General features: G+C 53.6%; 1 protein-coding gene and 1 long non-coding RNA gene across 5 annotated transcripts in view; both read right to left on the reverse strand.

Moving 5' to 3' along the window:
• On the reverse strand, nucleotides 1-10,374 carry ZBTB12 (zinc finger and BTB domain containing 12). 3 transcript variants are annotated; one of them, XR_014004846.1, is made up of 4 exons: nucleotides 10,048-10,374; nucleotides 6,132-6,723; nucleotides 2,803-4,863; nucleotides 1-721 (listed from the first exon to the last, which is right to left on the reverse strand). XR_014004846.1 is itself a non-coding variant. In XM_081182918.1 (3 exons), the coding sequence occupies exons 2-3, from the start codon at nucleotides 6,626-6,628 to the stop codon at nucleotides 3,846-3,848; spliced, it is 1,515 nt and encodes a 504-aa protein (XP_081039044.1). In that variant the 5' UTR covers nucleotides 6,629-6,723; nucleotides 10,048-10,374; the 3' UTR covers nucleotides 1,494-3,845. The 3 variants fall into 3 exon arrangements, 2 of the variants coding, with proteins under 2 accessions (XP_081039044.1, XP_081039045.1); XM_081182918.1 differs by lacking the exon at nucleotides 1-721 and having other exon boundaries at nucleotides 1,494-4,863; XM_081182919.1 differs by lacking the exons at nucleotides 1-721; nucleotides 10,048-10,374 and adding an exon at nucleotides 9,925-10,000 and having other exon boundaries at nucleotides 1,494-4,863.
• The window catches only part of LOC308581302, a 72,626-nt gene continuing 58,165 nt past the window's right edge, over nucleotides 1-14,461 (reverse strand). For both annotated transcript variants that reach the window (XR_014004948.1, XR_014004949.1), the window contains exon 2: nucleotides 1-764. This is a non-coding gene — a long non-coding RNA (uncharacterized lncRNA). The remainder of the gene's footprint in view (nucleotides 765-14,461) is intronic.

The following is a 14,461-nucleotide window of genomic DNA, read 5'->3' on the forward strand; positions in this document are numbered from 1 at the left end:
AAAATTATAGTTTCTTTTATTGATTTATTTTTAGGAAAAAAAAAGTTTTAATGAGAAAAAAGACACTAGTTAAGGGTCTTGGAGATCAGAGCCATTACCACCTCAAGGAGATAATTCACCACCCCCCATTGCCTCTGGGACAGATTCAAGAACCGCTGAGTATCCCGCGTGCGCAACTTGGCATTTTGGTACCATGTACAGAATTCAGTGTCCTGAGAATTTCAGTTCCTGCTACAGGTTTTGAAAAAGGAAAGTTTCTAGTCCTCAAAGCTGTGACATGCTTGAAAGTGAACAGTGTTGCCGATATCTCAGAAACCAGAGCAGCAGTTTGGCAGGATTCCTTGTGGGAAGCGCTTAAGGATTCGGTACAGGGCTCCAGACCCAACAATCCCCACCCCAAGTTATTCATTAGCAGAATGAATGATCAAATATAAGCAGTGATACCCATGCACATCCCATACAAGTTGTAAGATCCAGCTTTCCACAGCTCAGAATTTTGATATTATATATATACACACGTGTGTGTGTATATAATTTAGCACAAAGCACATGCAGGGTCGAATAATGCTCCCTAGAAGTGGAAACTAAGAATGGCCACATCTGAGTAGCAGAATATCTGCTTGGCGGTTCAATCTCAGGCATCTCCAGATAGGGAAAAGAACATCCTCTGTCAACTTTCCTGGCAAACAAACAACAATCAATGTTGATAGTACAGTGGTACCTCGGGTTAAGTACTTAATTCGTTCCGGAGGTCCGTTCTTAACCTGAAGCACCACTTTAGCTTATGGGGCCTCCCGCTGCCGCCACGCCGCTGCTGCGCGATTTCTGTTCTCATCCTGAAGCAAAGTTCTTAACCTGAGGTAATATTTCTGGGTTAGCGGGGTCTGCAACCTGAAGCGTATGTAACCTGAGGTACCACTGTATTGAAATCGGTGAACCAGCAGTCTCACTTGGCATAAGGCAACTTCCTATGTATTCAGGGCCAGCCCTACCGTTAGACAGTGAGGCAGCAAACTTCGGGTGTCACGAAAAGCTAACAGGTTGTTATCAACTGGCTTCATTACCCTTGTGGTTTTTTTACTGCCAAGGAGAAGGAAGAGATGCATGGGGGATTTTCAGCCTCAAAATGCCAAAATAACTTGGCTGGTGGCCTTGGGTATTATGTACCTTTATTTGGGGGTGAGGGGTAGCGCCCTATGCTGCTTTGTCCCAGGCAGCAAAATGTATTGGCCTGGCCTTGGAAGGACACCTATAAATGTGCCTTGCTTGTCCTTTTCTGGACCAAATAACAGTATCTTTGCATTTATTTGGCACTTGCTCTTTCTTAGTATTCAGCATGACTCGCCTCCACAAAAGCTACCAGCCTGAAAAATGTTTTACTAGCCCGGCAGGGGCAGACTTTGGTCACCTTTCATACAATTTGGCACCCCCAAAATGCATCTTCTCAGTTATGGATCTTCACAATTTTGCTCCCCCCCCCCCCGCTTGGTGCCCTGTGCAGGGGAACCACCTACAATGCCCTAAAATTCAGGGGTCAGCAAACTTTTTCAGCAGGGAGCCGGTCCACTGCCCCTCAGACCTTGTGAGGGGCCAGACTATATTTTAGGGGGGGGGAATGAACGAATTCCTATGCCCCACAAATAACCCAGAGATGCATTTTAAATAAAAGGACACATTCTACTCATGTAAAATCACACTGATTCCCGGACCTTCCGTGGGCCGGAATGAGAAGGCGATTGGGCTGGATCCGTCCCTTGGGCCTTAGTTTGCCTACCCCTGCCCTAAATTTTGAGACACAACAGCTCTGTTCCTCCCACTGCATTTTTATAAAGGGCTCTTAGCAGGAGTAAGGAGGGATTCTGGCAACGCACTTGTATACACAGGTCATTGCATCCCAAATTATGGCTCATGGTGGACAGCATGTAGTTGGCCACTGTGAGAGGAGGATGTGGAGGCAGATGGGTCACTGGTCTGATCCAGGAGGAATCTTTGGAGGCTCCTAACTGGCTTCTTGCTCCAATCCACTATTTTGCATCTGGCTCTGGTCAGTGGGCTTTGGGATCTTACCTCCTTTTTTAAACGAGGAGATCCCACAAGTTCCAGGTTTCCCATCCCTGCATTAGCCAATACAGTCGTAACTTGGAAGTCGAATGGAATCCGTTCCGGAAGTCCGTTCGACTTCCAAATCGCAGCTTCTGATTGGCTGCAGGAAGCTCCTGCAGCCAATCGGAAGCCCCACTGGACATTCGGCTTCCAAAAATAGTTTGCAAACTTTGAACAGTCACTTCTGGGTTTCGATTGTTCGGGAGCCAAAACATTCGAGAACTAGGCTGTTTGGAAACTAAGGCACGACTGTATCTCACATTGGGTTTCTAAAGGTTTCCTTCTTGGCGGTGTTGTTTATTCTCTGTGATTTGAAAAAAGAAGTAGCGGTCAATCCACATTTTGCACCAAGGAAAGCAAGGCCTTGTGACCTGAGCAGACTTATACAAAGTAAAGGGCTTCACTGGTTTATTTTTGTGTCATTCATTTTTTTGCTGCTGCTAATCGAAAGGAGCGAGGAGGTCTGCCCCGGAAGTCCACTCTCTGATCAGAGGAAGCCCTGCGACCTGGTGCTCTTCCAGCTTCCTGCCACTGCTGCTATCAGATTCCAAACATATGTTCACAGCCATAAAGACTAGTAACTTCCTTGTTTATTTAAAGTATTGAAGGTTGAGATTCCATACTTACACGGTGCAGAATATGCTCAAGCCTTGCTGTCCCGCCCCGCTCTGGCAGTTCCTCACAGAATTACAGTGGTACCTCGGGTTAAGTACTTAATTCGTTCCAGAGGTCCGTTCTTAACCTGAAACTGTTCTTAACCTGAAGCACCACTTTGGCTAATGGGGCCTCCTGCTGCCGCTGCGCCGCCGGAGCACGATTTCTGTTCTCACCCTGAAGCAAAGTTCTTAACCCCAGGTACTATTTCTGGGTTAGCGGAGTCTGTAACCTGAAGCGTATGTAACCTGAAGCGTATGTAACCCGAGGTACCAGTGTACTGGCTTCTCAGTATTTGGATCAAAATGTGCCCCAAGACTAACCGGTTTCTGAAGTCAAACTACACAGTAGAGACTTCTGTGTGCGTGTGTAGGGGTCTGGCTCTCGCGGCGAATTGACATGGGAGAATAAGATCACTGCCAACTTCCCTGTCACAGCTACAGTCACGGGGAGGCTTAGGGTCACATCTGGCTCCCCTTTGCAGGCTCCTGGGTGATTTTGCACCCACCCAGCTCTGCGTCGATACTGAAGGACAAAGGGGGACAGGCTTAGGGCAGTGCTTGCTGTCTCTTGATGCAATTCACCCTCCCTACAGACACCGTGTTGTTTCTTCAATGGCCTTTTAAAGTAGTTCTTTGGCTGCTGAGATAGGTCCGGGCTATAAAAGAGGTAGTGGTTTCTGGTAACTGGGCACAAAGGACAGAGGGATGGGGCACTGCGGAAGAAGAGAACAGATCCAAACAATCCGGTATCCTCACAGCTCCCTCCCCTCACTAACTAGACCCCCTCCCCACACCTCCCAGGCAACCCAGGAGCAACGCTTCCCACGTGATTTACGCTTCTCTAATCCTCTATCCCTGCCCACCCTCATTCCCTTCCAAATAATCCAGGAATTCCATCCCTCTAGCAAACTAAGACACTAAACCTAGTCCCTACCCCCAAAAAACAACCCTCAAGGGGTTCCTGGCTCGCAGCCCCACATTCTAACCGCTACACCCCCGCTTCCCTCCCTTGGAGCTCAGGAGTCCCCTCCCTTTCCACTTCCTGCCGCCGCGACTCCGCCTCTTCCTCCTCTTCCTCCTCCTCCCTCAGCGAATGAGGACGTTGATCTCGGTCACGTTGGCCTCCATGACGTTCTCGGCCGTGGTCTTCCCGTGCTGCTCCTTGAGGTGGCGCCGTATGGCGGGCTTGTGGGCGAAGCGGACGTCGCAGTAGGAGCAGCGGTACGGCCTCTCGCCGCTGTGGAGGTTCATGTGGTCGTGCAGCGTGGACTTCTGGGTGAAGCACTTGCCGCAGATGGTGCACGAGTGCGACTTGACGCCCCGGTGGACGTTCATGTGCCGGTTGAGGTTGCTGCTGTGGTTGAACTGCTTGCCGCAGCGGGGGCACATGAAGATGAAGTGGTGCGCCCGCATGTGGAAGACCAGCTTCTCCACCCCCTGGAACACCTCCTCGCACTTGGTGCAGCGGATTATCCGCGAGCCGCCGCCGCCTCCTCCCGGCGTCCCCGAACCGCCGCCTCTCCCTGCCGAAGGGAAGGTGGAGAAAGGCCGCCCGCTCAGTCCGGCCAACACCAGCCCCATCCCTCCGCCGCTGCTCTGGCATTCTGCTGCAACGGCCGCCGCCTCGCTGGTCTCCTCCAAGTAGCCTCCGCCGGGGATGATGAGAAGGCCTTCACCCTCAGCGTCCTCCGAGAGGCTGTAGGAAGCCTTCACCACCCCCTGCTGGGACTTCTCCGGTGTCGACTCTGGAGGGGAGCCCATGGCCTCCGCCACCGTTGAGTTGACCTGAGGTTCTTCCTGGTCTCCGGATGCGTCCTCGCTCCAGCCGGGTGGCGGAGAAGACTCTTTGCCCCAAGCTTGCTGGGGAGAAGGTTCTTTGCTCCAGCTCTGCTGCGGGGACATATCTTTGCTCCACGTGGTTCCCGCCTGCTGCTTCTTCTGCCGCTGCGCCACCTCCAGGGCGGACTCCACTTTCACGATGCAGATGTCGGAGACGGCGTCATCGTCCCCGTAGTCGTCGTCCTGCTCCTCGTCCTCATCCTCCGCCTTCATCTCCAGGTCTTCCTCCATCGGGAACTCCAGCTTGATGGGCCGCGGCATGGACCTGCCAGCCACAAAGACACAAATTAGTGCAATGGTGGCAGAGAATCATCACGAGGAATCCCTTATACAGTCGTACCTCAGAAACCGAATGGAATCTGTTCCGGAATTCCGTTCGACTTCCAAAAGGTTCGGAAACCAAAGCGCGGCTTCTGATTGGCTGCAGGTAGCTCCTGCAGCCAATCAGAAGCTGTGGAAGCCCCGTCGGACGTTCAGCTTCCAAAAATAGTTCGCAAACCGGAACACTCCCTTCCGGGTTTGCGGCATTCGGGAGCCAAAACGTTCAAGAACTAAGCTGTTCAAAAACCAAGGTACGACTGTACATGCATTGGACGGTTGGCTGATCTAGGCCTTCAGATGTTGCTGGGACTATTAACTCTCATCAGGCACAGTTTGTCAGGCATGGTAGAGTCAGAGGGATTTGAGGCCAGTGGTTCTGATTGGCTGCATTTCTCTTTTTAAAATCAATTTTTATCGTGAATTTTCAACGTAACAGGAAAGAAGCAAGAATAAACAAGAGATTAAAGAATGAAAAGAATAAAAAACAAACACCAGGCCCTCTGTTGCAACTATATCTTAATCCTTATTCCACACACAGAAAAGTGAACCCTCCCAACTCTTACCTGGGAGCTTCCCCCCTTCCTCCAGCCTCACACCCTGGGAGAACCTCCCTACCCCTGCCTTCGCCTTCCACTATTTGGCTGCATTTCTCCAAGGTCTTGGGCAGAGGACATTTCCCAGCACTGCTTCTAGGTCAAGAAGTCAGGTCGCTGAATGCAAAACCTCCCACGCAGAAAAACCGGGCTCCACTGCTGAGCTACCGACCATCTCCCATATCTATAGGTTGGAATTAGCGCACTGGAAAACTTGCCCGCTTGCTACTGGCGATCCTGAGCAGGTGAACAGGTGTTTGTTTAGTCAAAACAGGTTAATTAGCTCAAATTAATTGAAAATTAAAGCAGATGGTGTGCTTCTTTCACTGGCTACCAGAAAATGGTGCTTTTGCCTTACTTACCCAAAGCATTCCTTACTGCACATTTAAACAAATATTATCATTAAACCGCTTGCCTTGGTCACCTGTGGTGGGCAAGAAATCACCTCCAGGCGACCAGGCAGGGAACCTTCCCCAAAAGTTGGTTTTCTTTTTATTTTATTTCTTCTTTCAGGAAGGAACTTAATTAAGGCGGGTAATGTGAGCTCAAGTGGACCGATTTTTTTTGCGGACTTATTGGGGGGGGGAAGGATCAGATGAAAGCGGATTCTTCAGCAAACCTCTTGCGTGAATGTTCTTTGCGGGACGAGGTGGAGCAGCCAACTACGCTAGGGGACTTGGACCTCCGGTGGCCTCCGAACTTCGCCGAGTCTTCCTTGAGGCTGATTTTGGGCTCGATGAACTGGGACAGGGCATTCCGGCACTTCTCCACCACGTGCTCCATCTGCAGGTAGCTGGCGGCGGTCAGGTAGTTGACGATGTCTCTGACGGCAAACTCCAGGGCGCCGGTGTAGCAAGAGAGGAGCAGGTCGGCCACGATCTTGGCGCTGTGCATAAGGGAGACCTGGAGCTCAGAGGAAGGGTTGAGGAGGAACTGGTCCCTCAGGAAAGGGGAGCAGGCAGCCAGGATGACCTTGTGGCCCCGGAACTTGAGGCTGTCGGCCACGATGGTGACATCGCAGAAGCGCTCCTCCGAGCGGAGCTGGTTCATGTTGCGAAGGGTGGCCGCCTCGTGGCCGGGGAGCTGGAAGCGAAGAAGCTCGACGCCAGATGCCATCAGTCCTCACGGGAAGGAGAAGAGGGTCAGGCTGTGCGTGGAGAGGGAAGGAAGAGGCGGAAGAGGCAGGCCCAGGAGGGCAGCAGGCCGAGACACTGAAAAGAAAGAGAGGAAAATGTGGTGATGCAATATTGAAGGATCAACAGCCTTTGGACTGAGAGGCAATTAGGATCATTAGAAGAGCCCGCTGGATCAGGCCCTTGGCCCTTATAGTCCACCTCCTGTTCTCACAGTGGCTGAACAGATAATAATAATAAAGAATAAATTTTATTTATACCCTGCCCTCCCCAGCCAAGACCGGGCTCAGGGCAGCTAACAACCAATAATAAAAACAAGTTGATTGAAATACAACTTAAAAAACAAGATCAAAATACAGTGGTACCTCAGGTTAAGTACTTAATTCATTCCGGAGGTCCGTTCTTAACCTGAAACTGTTCTTAACCTGAAGCACCACTTTCGCTAATGGGGCCTCCTGCTGTCGCTGCGCCGCCGGAGCACGATTTCTGTTCTCATCCTGAAGCAAAGTTCTTAACCCAAAGTACTATTTCTGGGTTAGCGGGGTCTGTAACCTGAAGCGTATGTAACCTGAGGTACCACTGTACAACATTAAAACATTAAAATGCAGCCTCATCACAGGAGGAGAAAGGGAAAAAGAAAGGGGGGGAGGGAATCAAAGTGATTCCAAGCCAAAGGCCAGGAGGAACAACTCTGTCTTACAGGCCCTGCAGAAAGAAATCAGATCCTGGTCTCATGAGGCAGAGCATTCCACCAGGCCGGAGCCAGTGCTGAGAAGGCCCTGCTCTGGTTGAGGCTAATCTGACTTCCTTAGGGCCCGGGACCTCTAGGGTGTTGCTATATATGGACCTTAAGGTCCTCTGTGGGGCATATCGGGAGAGGCGGTCCCATGGGAAACCAGCAAGCAAGACCTGAGCATAACAGCCAGTCTCCCCTCCTGCAAATTCCAGCAACTGATATCACATTAACAGGGATAGGCAACAGGGTAACCTTCGGATAGAACATACGTAAGATAAATTGTGAGGTACCTATACCAATCAAGAGAGCCAGTGTGGTGTAGTGGTTAAGAGCGGTAGATTTGTAATCTGGGGAACTGGGTTCGCGTCTCCGCTCCTCCACATGCAGCTGCTGGGTGACCTTGGGCCAGTCACACTTCTGTAAAGTCTCTCAGCCCCACTCACCTCACAGAGTGTTTGTTGTGGGGGAGGAAGGGAAAGGAGAATGTTAGCTGCTTTGAGACTCCTTCGGGTAGTGATAAAGCGGGATATCAAATCCAAATCCAAATCAGGGTGCAAGGTTTGGGCAAAAGCCTGCTCCAGGCAACATCAGCCAAATGACAGCAATGGGTTTGGGATGCAGAAGACCCTGGGCTAGCTCAGCTCCTGCCAGTGCTGCAGGACACCCTGTTTTACGGCTTGCCGTGAGCAGCAGGTGGTTGGGAAGTTGGACAATTCTACAACCTGGAAAAGCCAGTACAGTGGTGCCTCGCAAGACGAAAAGCGCGCAAGACGAAAGAGTTTTCTGTTTTTTGAGTCGTTCCGCAAGACAAATTTCCCTATGGGCTTGCTTCGCAAGACGAAACATCTTGCGAGTTTGTTTCCTTTTTCTTAAAGCCGCTAAGCTGTTAATAGCCGCTAAGCCGCTAATAGCCGTGCTTCGCAAGACGAAAAAACCGCAAGACGAAGAGACTCGCGGAACGGATTAATTTCGTCTTGCGAGGCACCACTGTACAAAGGACCAAGATGCAGGCAGCTCTTCAGATAACCTGGATCCCAAATCATTTAGAGCTTTAAATGGAACCACCAGCACTTTCAACTGGACATGGAAAGACCAGTACAGAATTTGTGCTATATGCTCCAATCGACTGGCCCGCCAAGCAGCCGGGTGATGCTTGAATTTTCAAGCCGCCTTTAATAGAAGCCCCACGCAGAGCACATGAAGTAGTCTAATCTGGATGTAACCAGGGTGAAAGCAAATGAAGCCAGATCTGTTTTCTCCAGATAACGTCTCAGCTGGCAAATCACCTGAAGCTGACAAAAAAGGCAGTTCTGTATATGAAGATGTTCATCATTTTCTTTAACTTCCTCTTTTGAGATCAGTGCACCAGTACAGTTACACCCATTTATCCGGCCCCCCTTTCCAAATCTTAGTTCACGCGTTACACTGAAAAAGAGAGATGTAGGTCTGTCACCACTGTGATTTCGAAAACTTACGCTTCCACTTCCATCTCATCTTTCAGCTCGTAAGATGTCTGAACCGTGTGTTCAAAGAGAGTTCATTTGCTGGGAACCAGCAGCTGAACCGGGCTTTCCAGCACATGAACGCATTGTGAAATAGATGCACGTGCAAGCAGAGAGATGCAATTAACTCCACAATTTTTATTTTTTTTTAAAGAATGCTGTTTGCTGCATTCAAGTTCTGCACAGAGAAAGCACGTGAGCGATTGGGGGGTTTAGAGAGAAAGTGATTAAACTCTCTGCGGATCATTATGTGGGTGGGTGGTTGCGTTTCTCCAAAGCTAATGGGTCTCCGAGGCACCTGCAAGCAAACGCTGGAAAATCTCCTACACGCAACATGTGAAACGGCCTGCCAACCTACCTCTCCCCCCTCCCCAGCTCTCCCGTTCACACCCATCCAGCGTGGTGATGCGAGCTAAGGCGACTGAGGCGCACCAACGCTGCTCCTTCCTTTGCACCCCGGTGGTTTTGTTTTTTTTTTTTTTTGGTTTTTGGCAAGGAATAAAGCTTCCCACGCTCCCGCGTGCGGCATCGCGCGATAATACAGCGGTACCTCGGGTTAAGTACTTAATTCGTTCCGGAGGTCCGTACTTAACCTGAAACTGTTCTTAACCTGAAGCTCCACTTTAGCTCATGGGGGCTCCTGCTGCCGCCGCGCTGCCGCTGCACGATATCTGTTCTTAACCTGAAGCACTATTTCTGGGTTAGCGGAGTCTGCAACCTGAAGCGTCTGCAACCTGAAGCGTCTGTTACCCGAGGTACCACTGTACAAGCAGCGCGTGCGTTTTCTCCTATTTAAAATTTCCCCAAAAAGAGAGAGACAAAAGCGTCTTTCTGCAAGGTTTTCGAAACGCCCACCGCCCGCCCTTTTCACACACCCCCTTTGCTAGCAAGCAAGTGCAAAGGAGCTCTTTCTTTTTCTCTTTTTTCCCCACCACCCGCCCCCTCCCCCCCCCCTTTTTTTGCAAGTCTTCCCCACTTCCCATTCACAGCCGGGAGCAGACAATACCATCCCCACCCTCCTCCTCCTCCTCTTTGGCTTACCCTCCTCTGCCCCCTTTTGCACGCTCCTTTCTTCCTCGCGAGCAAGCGGCAAAGAGGCACCCTTGGCCCCCCTCCCACCTCTGAGTTTCCCAGCCCCCCCTCCTTCCCCTTCCCCCTCCTCACCTTGCAGCCTTGCTCCCCCTCTCTTGGAGGAGAAGGGGTGGGCCCCGAATGGCCAAACAAGGAGGCAAGAGCCAGAGAAAGGAATTAAAGGGGCCTCCTTAAAGGGCCAGGCGGCCGGGGAAAGGGGAGGAATATTCGTCCTCCACATAGGGAAGGGGGGGGGAATAAAAAAAAACAATGAGGGGCGACGTGTTGGTGGAGGGGGAGAAGCGAAAGAAACTACTTGGCTGCACGGTGGGACAAGTTGCTAATCCCCTGTGCGGGCGCTTTAAGAGAAGGGAGGGGGGAATCCTCGCCCTCTTCCCCTTTAAGGCCCGTGGCGTCATAAACGCGCGACGCCGCGAAAGGAGGCTGGCGGGAGGAGCGAGGTTCCGGTCGCGCGCCCCCCCCCAGTCACCTTGGCAACCAATCCCCGCCCTCCTCTGGAAACAGGAGGCTTCGCGGCTTCCCGGGAGCGGCGCTTGAGCCACGTTGCCGCCTCCTATAAGCGGCCCCGGATGCCGCTCCTCGCCCCGACGGGCTTTCGTTATAGTCTATCGCTTAGGAACTTCCGACAATGTTTTGCTTTTATTTTAGGGTTTGAGCAGTTTCTCAAAGCGCAAACTTATTATTATTATTAGTAGTAGTAGTAGTATTGAATAATAATAATGATAATGATAATAATAGCTTGCATTGCGACTATGGCAAAAAGAGACAAAATTTACAGCCTGCTACACAATAAAAGAAAATTTCATGAAAATGTTGCACAGGTGGTACTTGACCCCCAGTAAATTAGCTAAGATCAGGGGTCAGCAAGCAAGTTATTTATTGTGTGTTAAAAAGATAACGAAGGTAAACAACACAATGGAAAGGAAAAATAGGATAGAAGAAGCTGCAATGAGGTGGTGAGAAATCACTGGTGAAAAAACATGGATATTGTTTGGATTACACACACGCACAATATATATGTTAAAATAGGGACTGGAATATATAACCGTAACTAATGAAAATCTACCAAAAAGCATTAAAAAAATAATAGCTTGCTGTGTAACTAGTGAAACTCTAATAAAAAGCATTTTTTAAAAAATAGTAATAGCTTGTATTGCATCAGTGCTTGTCCTGAAGGAATTAGGGGTGAAAGGGTAGAAAGTCCCCTCAAATAATAGATCTTTTGATAAGCCCATGATGGAAACTTTGGAGACACTTGAATTTTAACAGCACATTACGCAAGATTCTCTGGAATGGATCTGTGTGCTGGAACATTTTCTTTTGCACTCGAGAAAGATAATTGAACGTTGCTGCATTACCGTATTTTTCGCCCCATAAGACGCACTTTTTCCCCTCCAAAAATGAAGGGGAAATGTGCCTGCGTCTTATGGGGCGAATGCAGGCTTTCGCTGAAGCCTGGAGAGCGAGGGGGGTCGGTGCGTACCGACCCCTCTCGCTCTCCAGGCTTCAGGAAGCTCTGCGCAACCCTCGGGAGACCGGCTCCGAGGGTTGCGCAGAGCTGCCTGCAATCCCGGGACCAGCGCAGCTCTGCCCGGCCACCGGGAGCCTGGGGAGAAGCTCCGCCCCGCTCCCGGTGGCCCTGCAGAGCTGCCTGCGCTCCTGGGACCAGCGCAGCTCTGCCCGGCCACCGGGAGCCGGGGGAGAAGCTCCGCCCCGCTCCCGGTGGCCGTGCACAGCTGCCTGCGCTCCTGGGACCAGCGCAGCTCTGCCCGGCCACCGGGAGCCGGGGGAGAAGCTCCGCCCCGCTCCCGGTGGCCCTGCAGAGCTGCCTGCGCTCCTGGGACCAGCGCAGCTCTGCCCGGCCACCGGGAGCCGGGGGAGAAGCTCCGCCCCGCTCCCGGTGGCCGTACAGAGCTGCCTGCGCTCCTGGGACCAGCGCAGCTCTGCCCGGCCACCGGGAGCCGGGGGAGAAGCTCCGCCCCGCTCCCGGTGGCCCTGCAGAGCTGCCTGCGCTCCTGGGACCAGCGCAGCTCTGCCCGGCCACCGGGAGCCGGGGGAGAAGCTCCGCCCCGTTCCCGGTGGCCGTGCACAGCTGCCTGCGCTCCTGGGACCAGCGCAGCTCTGCCCGGCCACCGGGAGCCGGGGGAGAAGCTCCGCCCCGCTCCCGGTGGCCCTGCAGAGCTGCCTGCGCTCCTGGGACCAGCGCAGCTCTGCCCGGCCACCGGGAGCCGGGGGAGAAGCTCCGCCCCGCTCCCGGTGGCCCTGCAGAGCTGCCTGCGCTCCTGGGACCAGCGCAGCTCTGCCCGGCCACCGGGAGCCGGGGGAGAAGCTCCGCCCCGCTCCCGGTGGCCCTGCAGAGCTGCCTGCGCTCCTGGGACCAGCGCAGCTCTGCCCGGCCACCGGGAGCCGGGGGAGAAGCTCCGCCCCGCTCCCGGTGGCCCGGCAGAGCTGCCTGCGCTCCTGGGACCAGCGCAGCTCTGCCCGGCCACCGGGAGCCGGGGGAGAAGCTCCGCCCCGCTCCCGGTGGCCCTGCAGAGCTGCCTGCGCTCCTGGGACCAGCGCAGCTCTGCGCCGCCATCCCGAGCGGGGCGCTAAGTCCCGCCCCGCTCGGGATGGCGGCACAGAGCTGCCTGCCGTCGCGGGACTGCAGGCAGGTCTACGCCGCCATCCCGAGCGGTGCGCTAAGTCCCGCCCCGCTCGGGATGGCGGCACAGATCTGCCTGCCGTCGCGGGACCGCAGGCAGGTCTACGCCGCCATCCCGAGCGGTGCGCTAAGTCCCGCCCCGCTCGGGATGGCGGCAGAGATCTGCCTGCCGTCGCGGGACCGCAGGCAGGTCTACGCCGCCATCCCGAGCGGTGCGCTAAGTCCCGCCCCGCTCGGGATGGCGGCAGAGATCTGCCTGCGGTCCCGCGACGGCAGGCAGGTCTACGCCGCCATCCCGAGCGGTGCGCTAAGTCCCGCCCCGCTCGGGATGGCGGCAGAGATCTGCCTGCCGTCGCGGGACCGCAGGCAGGTCTACGCCGCCATCCCAAGCGGTGCGCTAAGTCCCGCCCCGCTCGGGATGGCGGCAGAGATCTGCCTGCCGTCGCGGGACCGCAGGCAGGTCTACGCCGCCATCCCGAGCGGTGCGCTAAGTCCCGCCCCGCTCGGGATGGCGGCAGAGATCTGCCTGCCGTCGCGGGACCGCAGGCAGGTCTACGCCGCCATCCCGAGCGGTGCGCTAAGTCCCGCCCCGCTCGGGATGGCGGCAGAGATCTGCCTGCCGTCGCGGGACCGCAGGCAGGTCTACGCCGCCATCCCGAGCGGTGCGCTAAGTCCCGCCCCGCTCGGGATGGCGGCAGAGATCTGCCTGCCGTCGCGGGACCGCAGGCAGGTCTACGCCGCCATCCCGAGCGGTGCGCTAAGTCCCGCCCCGCTCGGGATGGCGGCAGAGATCTGCCTGCTGTCGCGGGACCGCAGGCAGGTCTACGCCGCCATCCCGAGCGGGGCGCTAAGTCCCGTCCCGCTCGGGATGGCGGCACAGAGCTGCCTGCCATCGCGGGACTGGTGCACTTCTCCCCATCGCCAGCCCCACAAGCTCGGGGGACAGCGGGGAGGCAGAGCGTGCCTTCCCATTGTTCCCCGACCTGGTTCTTCCAGCCCCGCACCTGGGGGGGAAATAAAATTTTTTTTCTTTATTTCCCCCCCAAAAAACTAGGTGCGTGTTATGGGCCGGAGCGTCTTATGGGGCGCAAAATACGGTACTTGTTGCAATTTAAAATAAATTCATGTTTTACCATTTTCATTACTTTTTTTCCTGACAAGGTGCCTGTTTCGGAAAATTGCAGTTAGCATTATTATTATTATTATTTTAGTGGGGTGTAAGCCTGGTCTAGGACACAAAATAGCCTGGCACCAGCACAGGTTGGTGAGGAGAGAGAATTCTACCAGTGATCATGGAATTGTAGAGTTCGAAGGGACCCCCAGGGTCATCTAGTCCAACCCCCTGCAATGCAACATGGGGCTCAAACCCACAACCCTGAGATTAAGAGTCTCATGCTCTACCAACTGAGCCATGCTAGCACCTTATCCAACCCCATGGCCAAATCAGGAAGTCCTACAGCATCCCTGCTAGGTGTGGCCTTCCAGGCTCTGCTTACAAACCTAGTGGAAGAAAGTCCACCACCAGCCTGCTTCTCATTGTTGAATACCCCATACTGTCAGGAAGTTTAGTTGAAATCCTTTTTCTTTTCATTTCAACCCATTAGTTTGGGCCCTCACCCCAAGGGAACATAAAACAAATTTGCTCCATCGTTGTGCAACAGCCCTTCAGATATTTGAAGGTGACTCTCGTATCGCCTGTTAATTGTCTCTTGTCCGGCCAAAGCAATGCCTAGCTCCTTCCATTTTCCCCCTCTACTGGACATGTTGCAGTTTGTCAGTCTCCTTAAACTGCAGTCCTTAGAAGTGGACAAACTGTCCCAAGTGCCTCAATATGTAACTATT

This window comes from Podarcis bocagei (assembly GCF_964188305.1).
Source record: "Podarcis bocagei genome assembly, chromosome: 2".
NCBI classification, from domain to species: domain Eukaryota; kingdom Metazoa; phylum Chordata; class Lepidosauria; order Squamata; family Lacertidae; genus Podarcis; species Podarcis bocagei.

What these genes read in the sequence shown, in the direction of transcription:
- ZBTB12 (XM_081182918.1), bottom strand. Translation starts at nt 6,628, where the DNA reads ATGGCATCTGGCGTCGAGCTTCTTCGCTTCCAGCTCCCCGGCCACGAG. An exon ending in AAAGAACATTCACGCAAGAG is followed by an intron (nt 4,864 to 6,131) that starts GTTTGCTGAAGA and finishes TGTGGCTGGCAG; the next exon opens with GTCCATGCCGCGGCCCATCA.